This window comes from Alligator sinensis, unplaced genomic scaffold (genome assembly GCF_000455745.1).
Source record: "Alligator sinensis unplaced genomic scaffold, ASM45574v1 scaffold210_2, whole genome shotgun sequence".
NCBI classification, from domain to species: domain Eukaryota; kingdom Metazoa; phylum Chordata; order Crocodylia; family Alligatoridae; genus Alligator; species Alligator sinensis.
Genome location: NW_005841946.1, coordinates 1513136 through 1531099, shown reverse-complemented (window position 1 = coordinate 1531099; position 17964 = coordinate 1513136). Strand labels below are relative to the sequence as shown.

General features: G+C 51.5%; 1 protein-coding gene across 1 annotated transcript in view; it reads left to right on the top strand.

Moving 5' to 3' along the window:
• Window positions 1–17964, top strand: part of PCSK6 (proprotein convertase subtilisin/kexin type 6) — a 101848-nt gene that overhangs the window by 31353 nt on the left and 52531 nt on the right. The window contains exons 7-8 of the mRNA XM_025199551.1: window positions 3178–3350; window positions 17712–17924. Coding sequence (XP_025055336.1) covers window positions 3178–3350; window positions 17712–17924 — 386 coding nt within the window. The remainder of the gene's footprint in view (window positions 1–3177; window positions 3351–17711; window positions 17925–17964) is intronic.

Here is a 17964-nt window from a genome sequence, read left to right as displayed (position 1 = left end):
CCAGCGATCCCAGGTGAACCACACCTCGGGCTGCAGAGAGGGATGCGGGCAGTATTTCTTCCCAAACTCTCATCTGGCCATTGGCATGTGGCCTCTGCATGGGAGCAAAGCAGATTGCTTGGGCATCTCGGCACCCCCCTGGAGCACAGACCCACTCTGTCCCATGCCCTGCTGGCAGCTGGGCTTAATGTCTGGTTCTTCAAGAGATGGCGATAAGCAGAAGCAAACATACAAACACCCTCTCCTCTGATAATACATCATGATCTAGCCCGGTGGTGCTCAGCTTCGAGCCCTGGAAGCTATGTCATCTCCCCACGGGCCTGGAAATTTGGCGGCAGGGGACCAGTAGCAGCATAGTTGCTCGCAGAGCCACGGCAATTAATGCTGCCACCACTCCTACCCTACCAAGTTTCCAGACCTGGGCTGGATGATTTGACCCCACACATGGGCCCTCTGCAGCCAGATCCAGTGCATAGGATTGGGCTGGCATGCTGGGTTGTGACCAGCCCCGTGCCGGATCTGGCCTGCGGACCAACCCTGTGCCACTCATTTGGCTCACAGGCCCGAGTGGCTGAGCGCTGCCCATTCACCAGTTGTGCAGCGGGCAAAAAAATCCTTCCTAATGCTAGGGACTGTGTGACAATCTTAGTTTCCCCTTCAAAGGGACAATTACCAGCCTTCCTGCTTGTGCAAAGATGCAGTGAGCGTGTCCTATAGGCAGAGAACCCAGGAGACAAAGAAAAGACTCCTAGATATGCTGCTTTTTAAAAACCTCATGATTTTTCTATGCCAGCTTCACAGTATTTGGAGGCCCGACCCATGACTGCTTGAGCAGCAGGGGTTTCCTTCACACTATGCTTGCTTGAATAGCATTGCTTACCCAGTAAGCTGAATTTGTGCCTCAGAGGGCACGTCCCATTTGCAGGGCCCCTGGGAAACCATGCACGGAGGCAGGCCGCCTGGCTCCATGGGTCTTTGACGCTAGAGATTCAGTGGCAGAGTTCGACACTTGCAGTCTTGTCATGAGCCAGGAGCAGCCTCCGCCACATCTTATTAAATTGTCTCTTTCCAGCTCATTCCCCTTTCTCATCTGTTTTCCCATCGGGCGTTTGCAGGCAAGGTGCCTTGCGCTGTCGAGGGAAGAGGCAGACAAGCTTTCTCTCTCGAGATTGATGCGAATGCTTCACGTGGCTGGAAAAGCCACATCACAGAAGAAGCTGTCCGAGCTCTGTCATTTCTCTAATTGAATTAGTTTTCACAGCCTCAGCGGTTCCCTGTTCCACCGCCCGGGCCCCTTGTGTATCAGCGGGATGAGCTGTTCGTACCGCTCCACCTCGGGGAGGCAAGCGGGGGAGACTTAAAGGATGATGGAGAGCTAGAGTTAAATGGTTCCCTCATACCTACCTTTTTCCACCTTCTTAGCATGACTGTTGTGATTTCAGGCTATCAGAGGCAATTCTGCTGTCCTGCAGCTTCCCTCTGGGTGCTGACACTTTGCTCGGGGTCAGCTGAGTTACTGCGTGCGGGGAGACGGTGAACGCTTGCTTATCCTTCTGAGCATGTCTACGCGTGCTTTTACATTCGCCTAAACTTAATGCACATTTGCCTAATGCACATTAAGGTGATTTAGGCGCACGTCTACATGTGCACACGCTAAGGCATATTAATGCAGTGTGCGGACTGACTTGGGACTAAAGTTAGTAGTCCCAAGCCAGTTGACATACAGCGTTAATGCGCCTTAATGTGTTTATATGTGCATTAAGGTGCTTTAGCTATTCATGGTTAAATTTGATACCTGCATGGGTGACTGGTGCCTCCCGAGTCGGGGGGGGCGGGGGCACCAGATCACTGACTGGGGGGGTCCCTAGCGGATGATCACCAACCCGGGGTGGGGAGCAGTGGCCGATCGCTGAGCCCAACATCACCAGCAGCAAAACGGGAAGTGCACCTCTGCCGGCACTTCTGGTTTCGTGGCTGACGTTTTCAGGGGGTGCATGTGCATCTGCATGCACATGCTACGCGTCGCAATGGATACCTGCTTTTGCAGGTATCAAATTTAGGTGTGGATAGCTTAAAATCACCAGTTTTAAGGCGCATTAAGGGCACACAGGTAGACCTGTGCCCTTAATGTGCCTTAAAAATGGTTAATGTGCCTTAAATTGGCATGTGTAGATGTGCCCAGTGTTGGGTTTTGTTTCATCCCCTCTCCCCCTTCTCGTTTTCATCCCTTTTTTGTTCAGTAATAACATTCCCTGTCTCTCTTCCTGGAGATCTGGATCTGGCTGTAAATTTCCAAAGCCATCCAAGGGGTTGAGATGTTCGAAAATCTCATACTTGAGCCTTCAAAAACCACTTCTCCTATACTTAAGTGTCCTGTGAAATTTTGAACCCCCCCTATGTCACATTGCTCACTGTAGGAGTAACCCCTTCCTTCTCATTTATTGTCTGACAAATAAATTGAGCTCTTCTTCCTTTGCGAAGAAGTCAGTTTGTTCCTGATGAGACACCGCCGCGCTGCGTCATTTCGGTGCGTGGAGCAAACGGCTCTACATCAAGCGCATGAGCTGACATGCCAAGTCCGTTCCCGACACACTCTAAGCCTAGGCTTTTTTTTTTTTTTGGTGAGCATTTAGGAAACAGGCTAATATTTTCCAGGTGTAAAAACGAATGCTTTGATTCACTATAATTGTAAAGGGAACAAGAGAAAGTTGAACACGGAGCATTTAGAGCTGAAGGAATCTTAAAGGCGCAGTATCTCCGGCAGCTGCGAGACTCGCAGCAGCAAGCAGGGCAACTTTGGGAGCGTGGTTGGTTCTCGGTGTCGGGGAAACGCCGTTGGACTCTGAAGTCGTCCGCTGTGTGAATCCTGCTTCTGTGTCTGAACGCCCCGAGAGCTCCAAATGAAGTATAATTTTAATTCCTTTCCATCATTTGCAATTAAATCCGCAACAGAGAGCGAGGAGGAGAGAGAAGTGAGAGAGGGAAAGGTTTCCAAAATAGCTTAAGAACTCAGGCAGCAGAGCTCATTAGAGCAGACACAGTGGCATTGTTTTAAGCTATTCAAGACATTACAAGCCTTTCAGTTCTCAGCAGCCGCTAACAAAGGCCTTTGATTGCAATCCTTCCACTTTCATAGAAGCCATTAAGCCCTAATGTCTAATGTTTTTGTGCTTTTAGGCATTCGTATGTTAGATGGAGATGTAACAGATGTTGTCGAAGCGAAGTCGCTTGGCATCAGACCCGATCACATTGACATTTACAGCGCGAGCTGGGGGCCAGATGATGATGGGAAGACAGTTGATGGACCCGGTCCGTTGGCCAGACAGGCTTTTGAGCATGGCATTAAAAAGGTGTGACTCTTTGAGTGCCTTGGAGACACTCGGGTTTTGTTTTTTTGTTGGGGGTTTTTTTTGCCCTTTTGCTCCCTGTGAAGTTGAAGCGTGTGTGTGCGTGTGTGCGAGAGAGAGGCGGGGGGGAGGGGAGCCTGGGCAGAACTGAGATGAAAAGCACCCAAAGACTGGAGAGGGGAGAGTGTTGTTATGAGGTGGGAACAAAAATCCCCAAGCCCTGCCGGCAGCAAAACTTCCCTCACTGCCCTCGCCCGGGGAGCTTTCCTGGAGGAGACTCATGTCTGTTTTCCCCTCGTGTAGGCTGAGCCAGGGCGATGCCATTGTCGAGAGCTCGAGCTGGCGTCTAGCTACGACCACCCAGGGCGTTGCATCTGCCACGCGAATCCCTTTAGTCCTGCCCCCGGCACACGCTCACAACTGCAGTTTGGAGGCATTCATATTGCTGGGTCGGCTGATGTGGCTTGTGGATAAAAGAGCGGGCGTGCTCGCAGACCCACTCCCCGGCAGCAGGAAGCTCCATTTTTGATGCTTACCATTGCAGCTGCTCTGGGCATGTTCTTCCCATGTTCAGGCTTTCCCCGTGCACGGATCGGTATCAGCATAAATCAGGACAACCCCGTTGCTTCGGGCTGGGAGGATCCCTGAGGAAAGAGGCCAGCCTTAACCTCGCAGCAGGCTCGGGGGCTGTGGCTCCAGTGAGGGAGGTTCATCCCAAGGTCTAATTCCAAATTGTAACTGGAAGCTGGGTTAAGAAATCGAATGCGTTGCAAGGGAGAGGATATTTTATTACTGCTGTTTAATTAGATTTATTTTCCCAGGGGTCAGGGGTAGGATGTCTGTCTTCCTGTTGTTGCACTAAGGATGAGCCACCTACTCCCTCCCTGCCCCAGCTCATTGTCCCCTCACCCTTGAATCTTACATGACAGCAGACAACCAGCGCTGCCAGTTTGCGGGTGCAAGGAGATTCAGTACTCCCAAGCCAGGTCATGGGGTTGGCTGGTGTTGGGATTGCTGTTGTGGCATTGTGTCCCTTCTCCCTCTCTTGCCTCCCGCGGGTCAGTGTACTCCATCTTGGCACTGGGCATCAAGACCTGCAGGTTTGTGCAGGGCACCTCAGTGGATACATATGCGAGGCATGAGGGCAAGCTCCTGCCTGACCCCCTGTCCTCTCTGATAGCAATCAGAGCATGCCCTGGAGCATGGGGATGGCTCATCCCTTTCCCATAACCCTGCGGATGGCTCATCCCTTTCCCATAACCCTGTGGATGGCTCATCCCTTTCCCATACCCCTGGCTAGTGTGACAGCAAGCCCCTCTCATGTAATGGTCTCATTCTTTCTTGTCTTTAATCTTACCAAGCTCCTAATATTTATCCTCAGTGGCTTTGACAGGTTATTCCTACCCTGCTTAAAGGAGTGCCCTTTGTCCATCTCAAATTTGTTCCCATCTAAATTCGTTGAGTGACCTCTGGCAGGGAGTAGACAGGACCTTCCAGCTGTCTGTCCCTGTCTCCTTTCTCTTTGTACCGACCCTCCCTGCCCAGCCTTGCTACCTGTCTGGAATATTCCTGTTTGCGCTGCATCTCTTTGGAGCCGGCGTGGCCCAAGTGCAATGCATTACCGAAGGTCAGTTAGGTGGTTGCTTTACAGTGTCCTTGTACTTCTCTGTTCCCTCTCTGATTGCTGATACAGCCTACCACCATAGCTGGTGTTTCAGCAGCTTCCCTGCACTGCATGCAGCAGTCAGGTCTTCTCAGCCATGTCTACATCGTTTCTGGTAGCTGGGTAAAAGGCTGTCTGGGAGTGTAGGGCTCGATGGTTGAGGAGGCTCCTTCTACTCCTATGCCCCTCACTAATTCAGGACCCATTACTATGTGGGAAGAGTTGCAAAGAGTCACAGATCCAGCATAGGTGTGTGCCCAGACACTGCCCAGTTGGTCATGATGCATAGCACGGTAGAGACCAACGGCTCCAGGCAAGATGGGGTCTGTTGGCCTAGCCACTGTATAAAGACACAGTAAAGATTGACTTCTAGCCCCAGAGAGTTTTCTAATTGGGAGCAAGTAGTACCATGCAACAAGAGCTGGGAGCAAACGATGAGAGAGTTGCAGGCTACGGCAAGCTTTTGAATTTTTGCTGGACCAAGCCCTGTCTTCTGCTGTGGTGCTTTCTGAAAAGCCAGCTCTGAGTTTTGGAAGGGGTGCTATTGCAGCATGTATGATGCCAGCCTGCATAGGGAAAAGACCTTCCTTCAGAAATCGCAACCCCTTTTCAAGCACAGCTTAGCGCGTGACCATGGTTCGGTATCTCAGGCTTTGTGCATGTCCTGGTGCCGTCCCTCGAAGAGGTACAGCCGGTTCAGATTGGACTGGTCAGACTTGTCCTGGCTGTCTGAAATCCTGAAGCCAGCTGTTTGGCTTTGGCGGTCAGCACGGAGTAAAATATGCTCCCTGGGGAACTTTAAATTGCAGATGTCTGTTGCGAACTCTCCTGCGACTTTGAGGGCAAGCCACACCTCTTCCTCCATGCGCACTTTGGCATCTTCTCTTCATTTTTCTTTTTGCAACTTAAGAATTATTTCAGGGGATCTTGAGGGGAGGAGGGCGAAGGGTTGAGAAAAAAGTCCTGTTGTGGCACCGGCCCCTCCTTGACAGGGTGTCATTATCGGGTAATGCTGCGTGCTTACAGATTTAGCTGTGCTAGGTGGGATGAAACATTGCCGTTTGCCAGCATCCTCCGCATGCTGTGATTAGTATCATTTTGGGTTTGGGGTTTTTTGTGTTAGCAACAACACACCTGGGATGACCTCCAGCTCAAGACACGGGCATTCAGACCCCGAATTAGAGCGCAAGGAAAGGTGATCTCAGCTGCACTCCCCAAACCCACACGGCAGTCTCCTGCTGATGTACGAACAAATTGCAGAGTTGCAGGGTGGACGCTCCATCCTTAAATAACCCCATCAGATGAAGCATCTCAGTCAGTGCAGGAGGCCCCATGGGGAAGGACAGCACCACGAGGCAGGATGTCTTGGTCTTGAGAGCTCCGGCTGATCCGCTGGGACCCACAGCAAATTCCAGCCTCACTCGGGCCTCGGTTTCCCCATCTGTGAAATGGGGATGGGAGCTCCCTGGCTTTGCAAAGCTCTTTGAGAGTTTGGGATGGCAAGTGAGGCATAAACGGAAAGTGTGGTTCCCGAAGTCAGAGCTGTTGCACCACAGGCCCTGAACATACCCTGGACAGCTTGAATATTATCTAAAAATAAGGTGTAGGGGGGTTTCCCCCTATTTATTTAATTTCCTGTAGGTAGTCTGAGGAGAAATTCATTGAAGGGCAAGGGAGTTCACTTAATGTAAATACAGAGAAGCTGGGAACCAGACATCTCTTTAGGTCTTATCCACAGGGACATGGCATACCTAAGTTGGCTCCAGCAGCTGATCAGAGCGCCTGGCATTTGGATGGCTTTAGTGTGCGGAGATCTCCATCACACACATCCTCTGGCGCTCAGGTGTTGTCCCAATAGCCGCGCCTGCTGCTTTTACTCAAATCGCAACCCCTCCGGTCCGGTCCTTCCACAAGCGTCTCCCTGCCGGTCCCCACTCCAGCAGAGGGACCTTGCAAAGGGAAAGGCCCAGGCTTCGTCTTCCTGGGTTCCCTGAGATTGTCCTTTTGGGAGGATGGGAAGTGAGGCAGATGCGTGAGGAAGGGATTTGTACCTGCTACAAATGTTGAATGGTGAGAAGAACTAGGCGTCGGGGCCCTCGCATCCCTCCCTTTCCACCTCCACCAGTGTCTTGTGCATCCCTTTCTTTCTCCTCCCTGCAATCCCCTCTGGCCATGCCTGAGGCTCTGTGTGTGTGTGTGTGCATGCATGTGTGCACACATATCCTTCATACCTCAACTACCTTATGCCGGGGTCTGCTCCGTGCTCCGCCTGACTGTGCTGGGACTGTGTGGCCCTTCCCGGCCTCCGTCACCACATGGCTCTGTTTTCCCCTTCATCACATACCAGGTCCCTTCATTTTCTGCCTTGCCACAGGTTCTCTCGGTATCAGCATAAATCAGGACAACCCCGTTGCTTCGGGCTGGGAGGATCCCTGAGGAAAGAGGCCAGCCTTAACCTCGCAGCAGGCTCGGGGGCTGTGGCTCCAGTGAGGGAGGTTCATCCCAAGGTCTAATTCCAAATTGTAACTGGAAGCTGGGTTAAGAAATCGAATGCGTTGCAAGGGAGAGGATATTTTATTACTGCTGTTTAATTAGATTTATTTTCCCAGGGGTCAGGGGTAGGATGTCTGTCTTCCTGTTGTTGCACTAAGGATGAGCCACCTACTCCCTCCCTGCCCCAGCTCATTGTCCCCTCACCCTTGAATCTTACATGACAGCAGACAACCAGCGCTGCCAGTTTGCGGGTGCAAGGAGATTCAGTACTCCCAAGCCAGGTCATGGGGTTGGCTGGTGTTGGGATTGCTGTTGTGGCATTGTGTCCCTTCTCCCTCTCTTGCCTCCCGCGGGTCAGTGTACTCCATCTTGGCACTGGGCATCAAGACCTGCAGGTTTGTGCAGGGCACCTCAGTGGATACATATGCGAGGCATGAGGGCAAGCTCCTGCCTGACCCCCTGTCCTCTCTGATAGCAATCAGAGCATGCCCTGGAGCATGGGGATGGCTCATCCCTTTCCCATAACCCTGTGGATGGCTCATCCCTTTCCCATACCCCTGGCTAGTGTGACAGCAAGCCCCTCTCATGTAATGGTCTCATTCTTTCTTGTCTTTAATCTTACCAAGCTCCTAATATTTATCCTCAGTGGCTTTGACAGGTTATTCCTACCCTGCTTAAAGGAGTGCCCTTTGTCCATCTCAAATTTGTTCCCATCTAAATTCGTTGAGTGACCTCTGGCAGGGAGTAGACAGGACCTTCCAGCTGTCTGTCCCTGTCTCCTTTCTCTTTGTACCGACCCTCCCTGCCCAGCCTTGCTACCTGTCTGGAATATTCCTGTTTGCGCTGCATCTCTTTGGAGCCGGCGTGGCCCAAGTGCAATGCATTACCGAAGGTCAGTTAGGTGGTTGCTTTACAGTGTCCTTGTACTTCTCTGTTCCCTCTCTGATTGCTGATACAGCCTACCACCATAGCTGGTGTTTCAGCAGCTTCCCTGCACTGCATGCAGCAGTCAGGTCTTCTCAGCCATGTCTACATCGTTTCTGGTAGCTGGGTAAAAGGCTGTCTGGGAGTGTAGGGCTCGATGGTTGAGGAGGCTCCTTCTACTCCTATGCCCCTCACTAATTCAGGACCCATTACTATGTGGGAAGAGTTGCAAAGAGTCACAGATCCAGCATAGGTGTGTGCCCAGACACTGCCCAGTTGGTCATGATGCATAGCACGGTAGAGACCAACGGCTCCAGGCAAGATGGGGTCTGTTGGCCTAGCCACTGTATAAAGACACAGTAAAGATTGACTTCTAGCCCCAGAGAGTTTTCTAATTGGGAGCAAGTAGTACCATGCAACAAGAGCTGGGAGCAAACGATGAGAGAGTTGCAGGCTACGGCAAGCTTTTGAATTTTTGCTGGACCAAGCCCTGTCTTCTGCTGTGGTGCTTTCTGAAAAGCCAGCTCTGAGTTTTGGAAGGGGTGCTATTGCAGCATGTATGATGCCAGCCTGCATAGGGAAAAGACCTTCCTTCAGAAATCGCAACCCCTTTTCAAGCACAGCTTAGCGCGTGACCATGGTTCGGTATCTCAGGCTTTGTGCATGTCCTGGTGCCGTCCCTCGAAGAGGTACAGCCGGTTCAGATTGGACTGGTCAGACTTGTCCTGGCTGTCTGAAATCCTGAAGCCAGCTGTTTGGCTTTGGCGGTCAGCACGGAGTAAAATATGCTCCCTGGGGAACTTTAAATTGCAGATGTCTGTTGCGAACTCTCCTGCGACTTTGAGGGCAAGCCACACCTCTTCCTCCATGCGCACTTTGGCATCTTCTCTTCATTTTTCTTTTTGCAACTTAAGAATTATTTCAGGGGATCTTGAGGGGAGGAGGGCGAAGGGTTGAGAAAAAAGTCCTGTTGTGGCACCGGCCCCTCCTTGACAGGGTGTCATTATCGGGTAATGCTGCGTGCTTACAGATTTAGCTGTGCTAGGTGGGATGAAACATTGCCGTTTGCCAGCATCCTCCGCATGCTGTGATTAGTATCATTTTGGGTTTGGGGTTTTTTGTGTTAGCAACAACACACCTGGGATGACCTCCAGCTCAAGACACGGGCATTCAGACCCCGAATTAGAGCGCAAGGAAAGGTGATCTCAGCTGCACTCCCCAAACCCACACGGCAGTCTCCTGCTGATGTACGAACAAATTGCAGAGTTGCAGGGTGGACGCTCCATCCTTAAATAACCCCATCAGATGAAGCATCTCAGTCAGTGCAGGAGGCCCCATGGGGAAGGACAGCACCACGAGGCAGGATGTCTTGGTCTTGAGAGCTCCGGCTGATCCGCTGGGACCCACAGCAAATTCCAGCCTCACTCGGGCCTCGGTTTCCCCATCTGTGAAATGGGGATGGGAGCTCCCTGGCTTTGCAAAGCTCTTTGAGAGTTTGGGATGGCAAGTGAGGCATAAACGGAAAGTGTGGTTCCCGAAGTCAGAGCTGTTGCACCACAGGCCCTGAACATACCCTGGACAGCTTGAATATTATCTAAAAATAAGGTGTAGGGGGGTTTCCCCCTATTTATTTAATTTCCTGTAGGTAGTCTGAGGAGAAATTCATTGAAGGGCAAGGGAGTTCACTTAATGTAAATACAGAGAAGCTGGGAACCAGACATCTCTTTAGGTCTTATCCACAGGGACATGGCATACCTAAGTTGGCTCCAGCAGCTGATCAGAGCGCCTGGCATTTGGATGGCTTTAGTGTGCGGAGATCTCCATCACACACATCCTCTGGCGCTCAGGTGTTGTCCCAATAGCCGCGCCTGCTGCTTTTACTCAAATCGCAACCCCTCCGGTCCGGTCCTTCCACAAGCGTCTCCCTGCCGGTCCCCACTCCAGCAGAGGGACCTTGCAAAGGGAAAGGCCCAGGCTTCGTCTTCCTGGGTTCCCTGAGATTGTCCTTTTGGGAGGATGGGAAGTGAGGCAGATGCGTGAGGAAGGGATTTGTACCTGCTACAAATGTTGAATGGTGAGAAGAACTAGGCGTCGGGGCCCTCGCATCCCTCCCTTTCCACCTCCACCAGTGTCTTGTGCATCCCTTTCTTTCTCCTCCCTGCAATCCCCTCTGGCCATGCCTGAGGCTCTGTGTGTGTGTGTGTGCATGCATGTGTGCACACATATCCTTCATACCTCAACTACCTTATGCCGGGGTCTGCTCCGTGCTCCGCCTGACTGTGCTGGGACTGTGTGGCCCTTCCCGGCCTCCGTCACCACATGGCTCTGTTTTCCCCTTCATCACATACCAGGTCCCTTCATTTTCTGCCTTGCCACAGGTTCTCGGTGGGGCCTTATTCCCTCACGACCAGGGGTACGCCGTGCCCTCCACTTCTCCATGTCAGGGTCCCCTATTCTTTTTGAAAGGCTCTGAGGATACAGGTCTACCTCTTCATTGTAGTCCAGGTGATATACCATGGTCCCCTATTTTCTCATGCAGCTGGGGGCTGTATGTGGGTACCCTCTGAAGCCTTGCTAACACATACCACCTTCTGGCACCAGGCAGTACAGCCATTGCCTAAAACCTACTGGCGCATGTCCTGATCTATGCACCTCGGACGGCTCACTGCTGTAGCCTAATGGCAGGGGGCACAAATTAGCCAAGAAACATGCCGGCTGCTTATCAGCAGGATTGCCTTCAACATGCCCCTTGTGCCAGCTGCCAGGTGGAGGGGGAAACCTGCTTTCAGCCACAGATCTTCAGTTCTGCTGGCAATCCCAGATCCAGCCTTATTCGCCTTCTTCCTCATCCTTTCCATCTTCTTGACTTCCTCCTCCAATATCTTCAGGCTATAGTGAGAGCAGGGGTAGAGTTGAACAGAGGCTGCAATGCATTGATGGCTACCACCCAGCAGCGGTCACAGCTTATAGCACAGCTGCCCGGGGTGGTCTCCATGCATCCCTCTTCCACGGGATCGTTGCGTCCAGTCTCTACCAGAATCAATAGCATTCTGCCCACTGATGCCCAGAGAGGAAATTTGGGGACCGATGGGATCCAGCGCTCAAAAGTTATCACGTGGCATCCAAACGGAGGGCCGTCACCAAGCTGGAGGCTCAGTCTGGTGACCGGTCAGACAGCTCTCCCAGGGGTGGAGTAGTTTCTCCAGCACTGCCTGTCTTTTTGCAAGATCGGCTATGACTGCCAGGAGCTTTATGTTTCAGGCTGAAGTTAAGGCCGTGGCCCATGATGCTTCCTGAAAAGCCAGCTCCTTCCCACACGAGTTTTGGAAGGGGCGCTATTGCAGTATGTAGGATGCCAGCCAACATAGGGAAAAGACCTTCCTTCAGATATCGCGACCCCCTTTCAAGCGCAGATCGGTGCGTGAACATGATTCGGTATCTCAGGCTTTGTGCCCTATGGCTTTACACTTCATTGTAGCTCCTGCAGGAGCTATGCTGCCCCTGGCTGAGCTTCCCTTGGGGTTGCTTGCTTACGGCTCCCTCCTTCCTCCTGAACTTCTGTTTGGAGGTCTAGTGGATCTGCAGGATCAGGAGATTTTGCTGTGGATCGTGGCAGGTCTCCTTCTTCTGCCCTAACGGTGTCCCCTAAAGCCAGGGGGAAGCCAGGAGGAGAACCGTGGTCCACCAAACCCTTGCTCGGATCTGTCTCTATCTGAGCTGGAAAGGGAACCATCCAGGGAACAACAGTCAGGCTTTAATCATTTATGTGGGATCAATTTGGAGTGCCACAAAGCACCTGAGACTCGCCGATGTCTTCCCTGATATGCATAACTCCTAATCGCCCAGCCTATCTTTTTAAATTATGAAGAAAACCTATAATTGGCTCCTTAGCGATAACCTTTAGCCAAGTAAATAGCTGTGGCTGAGTTATAAATCCTTCAAATTGAGTTTCTAATGGAAACATTAATATAGCCTTTATCTATTAGCAATAGGACTGTGCCAGTGTTATCTATTTTCTTGTTACTTGCTCTCTCAGCCACACCTTATTAGTTCCTGAGCTAATGGGGGACTATTTATCCTGTGCTCTAATTGATGTCTTTAAAGCCAGGATACAACCAGTGGGTGTCAATACAGCGCTGAACTGTGTCATGAAAACAGGAAGAATCCAGCCCAATCTACTTTAAATTGACTGCTTTATCCACAGCCTGTAAAAGTCAGTGGAGAGATAAGTGGGTTTCACTGGGGTTTGGATCAGATTCGGACTGAAGTGTAGGATGCATGCCAGAGTTGCCAGTGAGCAATGCTTTCCTGCGGAGACCCTGAGCGTTTTAAACGTCCCTGCAGAAATCTTGGCCGTTTGGTGTTTGAGCGCTAATGGAAGCCATGTCTTGGCTCCCGGGCCAACCTACAGTAGTTACATTATTAGTCTCTCCCTCGCTTGGGGCTGGAAACATCCTCCAGAAATAGCTGCTTCTCCATCCCGTTAACACAATGCAGGAGAAGGGAGTTTTCCTTTATGAATCCCTAGGAGAGGAATAATTATGCGTGTGCCCATCACTGTCTCCATATAAGCCTGTCAAAGAGCTGGTCCGCACTCGTTGCAATGCCGCCGGAGTCGGACGTGCGTACGGGGCGTGTCACAACACAGTCTGAGCCCTGGACAGAAGATCGAGGAGCTGACTGCGCTGCTCGCAGGGTCTGGTACTGTCTTGTGTGAGCCGGCTGTTCGGGCCCAGCCTTCGAAACTGGGCTTGTCGCCTGAGCTTGGGAAGTGCCAACGCGGGCGCTGCAACTCACAAAGTACATGAGGCAAATTGTGGATCCCCTGCATTGTTATCGATCACTGATCACGGCTAGATCTCTTCCTTTTGGATATGCTTGGCAACTTGTGACTGCTCCCTAGGTCAGCTGAATGGCATTGAAAGAAATCCTGGAGAGACCATCTTTCTTGCGGAGCAGATGTGTGAGTCTTAACCTTCGCAGGCAGTCCTCCAATGTCCTCTTTGCACCACCTGCAGCTCTAAAGCGTATCAGCGTGCCAAACTTTACACTACCAAACCTGCAAAGCCACATCTGTTTTTGTATAGAAACTCTACAGGGGCTTGCTGAGACAGAGCCAGCCCACATGAACTGATCGCTCGGCCAAAAACATGGATTAGGATGTTGACGGCTAAGAGATCCAGGAAACCCTAGAGAGGCTGCAACGCTGTACTAGGAAGCGGCTCATTGAAGTTCTGGTAGTAGTTGGCCAAGTAGTCAACCCATCGGAAAAGTAGATAGACTTATTCAGGAGCAGACGAGAGTCGAATGATTTGGCTATTGAGTCATCCTTTTTTCCCTGCACAGCTCCAGACAGCTCTATTAATCTCTCCTTTGGAAGTGTCCTCTTTATTTGGCTGTGAGGCAGACCAGATAATGAAACCCTTTACAAAGCGAGGGAAGCAGCCCAGCTTACCCCCGGTATCCAGAGGCAGGGTAAACAGAGATCATCAGCCCAGCAGTGCAGCCAGACAGGTCATAAACCATCCCTCTGCCTCCAGCTCTCAGGGGAAGTATTAAGAAATACCCCCCATCCTTTCAGTTGATTCCTTGGGGAGGGAGAAGTTGAAAAGTCTTGCCCTGCCCATAAACCCCAGACCCGTCTTTCCAAAATATCTCCTTGGGCACATGCCAGCTTCCTCCCCTTGGAAAATTGTGTGGCTTTCCCCTCACCTCCCCACCCCTTGGCAGCTACTTTCCTTTAGCCCCTTCATTATCTTTTTGGATTGAGTTTCTAGCAGGCTAAGTGGGACCAAGCCAGAGTCTCCTTGTAGGTTAGTTGTAGTTGGTGGACTAGAAAAGCAAAGCGCGTTTCAGGTGAAGGAGCAGCTTACTTAAAAGGGCATGTGTTTCCAAGGCGTCCTGTAGTGCCAGTAAGACCTGCTCTGGCTTTTCCACCTGCCTGATATTTTGCTGGAGTTGTCATTCTCCACCAGGATTTCTCATCCTCCACCTGCGCCTGAAAGCCTTCAATACGGTATCTCATCCTATTCTCACAGATAAAAAGAGAGGCTGTGATGTAGATGATTAAACAGTCTGGTGGGTGGCAGATTGGCTGAGGGGTCGCACCCAGAGAGCGGTGGTAGACGGGTCGGTATCGACCTGGAAAGATGTGGGCAGTGGAGCCCCGCAAGGCTCAGTCCTTGGACCGGTGCTATTCATCAGTGACTTGGATGAGGGCGTGGAAAGCACTGTGTCCAGATTTGCTGATGATACCAAATGATGGTGTAAAGTTAACACACTAGAGGGTAGGGAATGAATCCAGGAGGATCTGGACAGGTTGGAAAAGTGGGCAGAACAGAATAGGATGCAGTTCAACAAGGACAAGTGCAAAGTGCTGCACCTGGGGAGAAGGAGTCCCCAACACACTGACAGGCTGGGGGACGACCTTCTCAGCAGCACAGCAGTGGAAAGGGGTCTTGGAGTCATTGTTGACATCAAGATGAACACGAGTTGTCAATGTGACGAAGCGATCAGTAAAGCTAACCACACTTTATCGTGCATTAGCAGATGCATGACAAACTGGTCCAGGGAGGTGATGCTTCCCCTCTATGCGGCACTGGTCAGGCTGCAGTTGGAGTACTGCGTCCAGTTTTGGGCGCCGCACTTCAAGAGGGATGTGGACAACCTTGAGAGGGTCCAGAGAAGGCTGCTTGTATGGTTAGGGGCCTGTAAGCAAAGCCCTACAAGGAGAGATTGAGGGCCCTGGATCTCTTCAGCCTCCGCAAGAGAAGACTGAGAGGGGATCTTGTGGCCGCTTACAAATTCATTGTCGGGGGAGGACAGCAGGGAATAGGAGATACTCTGTTTACCAGGGCACCCTTGGAGTAACTAGGAACAATGACCACAAACTAATGGAGAGCAGTTTCAGGTTAGACATCAGGAAGAGCTTCTTCACAGTAAGGGTTGCCAGAATCTGGAATGGGCGTCCAAGGGAGAGGGTGCTCTCCCCTGCCTTGAGGGTCTTTAAGAAGGGGCAGGAGACTGGATAGGCACCTGGCCGGGGCCATCTGACCCCAGCACTATTTCCTGCCCCGGGCAGGGGGTCAGACTCGATGATCTGCTGTGGTCCCTTCCGACCCTTGCATCTATGAATCTATGAACACTTATCTACCTACAGGCCAGTGGCGAAAGGCTATATTGACCTACAGATTGTGTGAGATACATATAGGGAGTACATTGACCCACCTGCCAGGCCCAAAAGCACGAGTCAGGTGGTTTAATAATGTCCCTTCCTCCATCCCTTCTCCTGTCATCTTCTCACCCCCCCTCCACCACACCCCAAACCTCACCATTCAAGAAGCTGTCTCTAGGAGAGAAACACAGGCTTGCTAAAGTTTGACTGGCTCCCGGTCATGTCTTATATAGCACTTTTTTTGGTGCTGTGTGACCTTTGTCACCAGTGTCCCTCCCCCTTGCATCCCCTCAGGTTCTTGGAAATTGTTCCCTTTTTGCTATGGCTAGGAGTGGGAGGTGAGACAGTTGCTTTTTTGGTGTCAAAACATAGGTCCTGATGCTCTCTGCTCTTGTGGTGTGATTATCAATGCCCGCATGACCGTGACTTGCGTGGTGGTATTCCTGATCTCTGTGCTGAACTAAATGAGAGCAGGCTGCAGCCCAGGTCCCATGCGGGAGTGGCATTACCATCTAAATGTGTCCCATGGAAAGACCAGACAAGGAGCCCCCTTTGTCCCATCGCTTCTGTGTCTAAGCAGGACCCTAGTGGGATTTCCCCCGCTGGTGAGGATGGAGGGATCTTGGTAGAGTTTGGATCTCCCCTCTCTGCTGTGTTTTGACTCATGAGAGGTCTTTGGGCTGTAAAGACCCTTATTGTGCTCTGACCCCTGCTTTCTCACTCAGCAGAATCAAAATCTGAGCTACGCTGAGACTCTGCTGGGTGTTGGATGTGTGGTGCCAAACCCTGGCTGCTTCACTAAGTACCAGTTCCAACCTAAAGTGGGGGGAAAGACTGGTATAAAGAGACAGTACCAGGCCACCTTTTTGATATAGAAAAGATATCAAATGTTACGAGATGTTTTGGGCATCTTCTAGTTCAGTGGGATTTTTTTCCCCTAGAGTGGGCAAGTGTACCTGTGTTATTAATGCAACACAATAAACTCCGGTACAGTTTGCACCGGAGTTTATTGCTCCCAGGTGCAGTGTTTACAAATGCAGTTGGGACTGCAGCACGTTGAGCCAGGGTGGTGCAGCCCCGCCGGGCAGGGGGTCTGGGGGCCAGCTGGCCAGCCCAAAGCGCCTCTGCCCCAGCTCAACATGGTGCATAGGGGCTGGCTGGGGCACGAGGGTGCTACAGCGCGGGCAGCCCCCGCACTGAAGCACCCTCAAGTCCAGCCAGCCCTGGTCACCATCTACACGTGTGTTGCAGGGGAGTAAATAACTCCACCATAGGATGGTACTTGTGTTGGGCAGCACAGCCGTCGGGCGGAGTTAATTAGCTTACTCTGGCCTAATAGCACCACACGTATAGATAGTGACACTTTACTGGGGAGCTAATTAGCACGTGTAGTTGCCCCCCAGTTAGAGTTACTGAGCTACAAGGAAGGGAGGCAGACTCTTCACGAGCCCTTTCTTTTCATCCCTCTGGGACAGATGTGTCCATCAGGACAAGGTCACTCTCGCAGGACTGCTGCCTGCCGTGCCGCGTGAAGGGGCAGCTGCAGCTGGCTCGGCATTTCCGCCCCATTGCCATGTGGCTAGGAACGGTCCCTGTAGAGGACGTCTGCGTGCCTCCGTTTTTAGCCTTGCTGAGGGAGGAAACATAATTAACATTGAGATTTTTTTTCCCTTTGAAAACTTGAAAGAGAGCCATAAAGCCTGTTCCTCCAAGGCTCTTCTGCATCTCCGTCCTATTGAGCAGTAATTGCCTTTGAGACTGGCGGTGGCTTTAAACAACAGGCGTGTAGATATGCACCACGGGCAGACAGGGGCTTTTGAAATGGCAGCTTGTTTTTTAAAGGGGGTTCACTGGGAGGGGAGCTGGGAGTGCTGTGGGTCCAAGAGCCAAGGGAGGTGTCTGTGGAGAGGATTATGCGCAGCAGTTGCTTGTGATAGCAGGGAATGGGGCTCGATAACCCAACAGGTCCCTTGCGCTCATATGTCCCTCGGTACGGGGTGGAGTTATTGTAACGGCTATTGTAATGGTGTAGTGGTACTGTAAGAGTTATTTTGGGCCAGGCTTGTTTCCTTATGGGTTTTTTTGTGTTTTGTTTTGGTTGAATATTCAGGGCCGTAAAGGACTGGGCTCCATTTTCATCTGGGCATCAGGAAACGGTGGCAGAGAAGGAGATTACTGCTCTTGCGATGGTTACACTAATAGCATCTACACCATCTCCATCAGCAGCACGACTGAGAACGGTCAAAGGCCCTGGTACCTGGAGGAATGCGCTTCAACCCTCGCTACCACCTACAGCAGCGGAGCTTTCTACGATCGGAAAATTGTAAGTGTTGTCTCTGAGTCTGGCTCGCGGCGCTTCACCC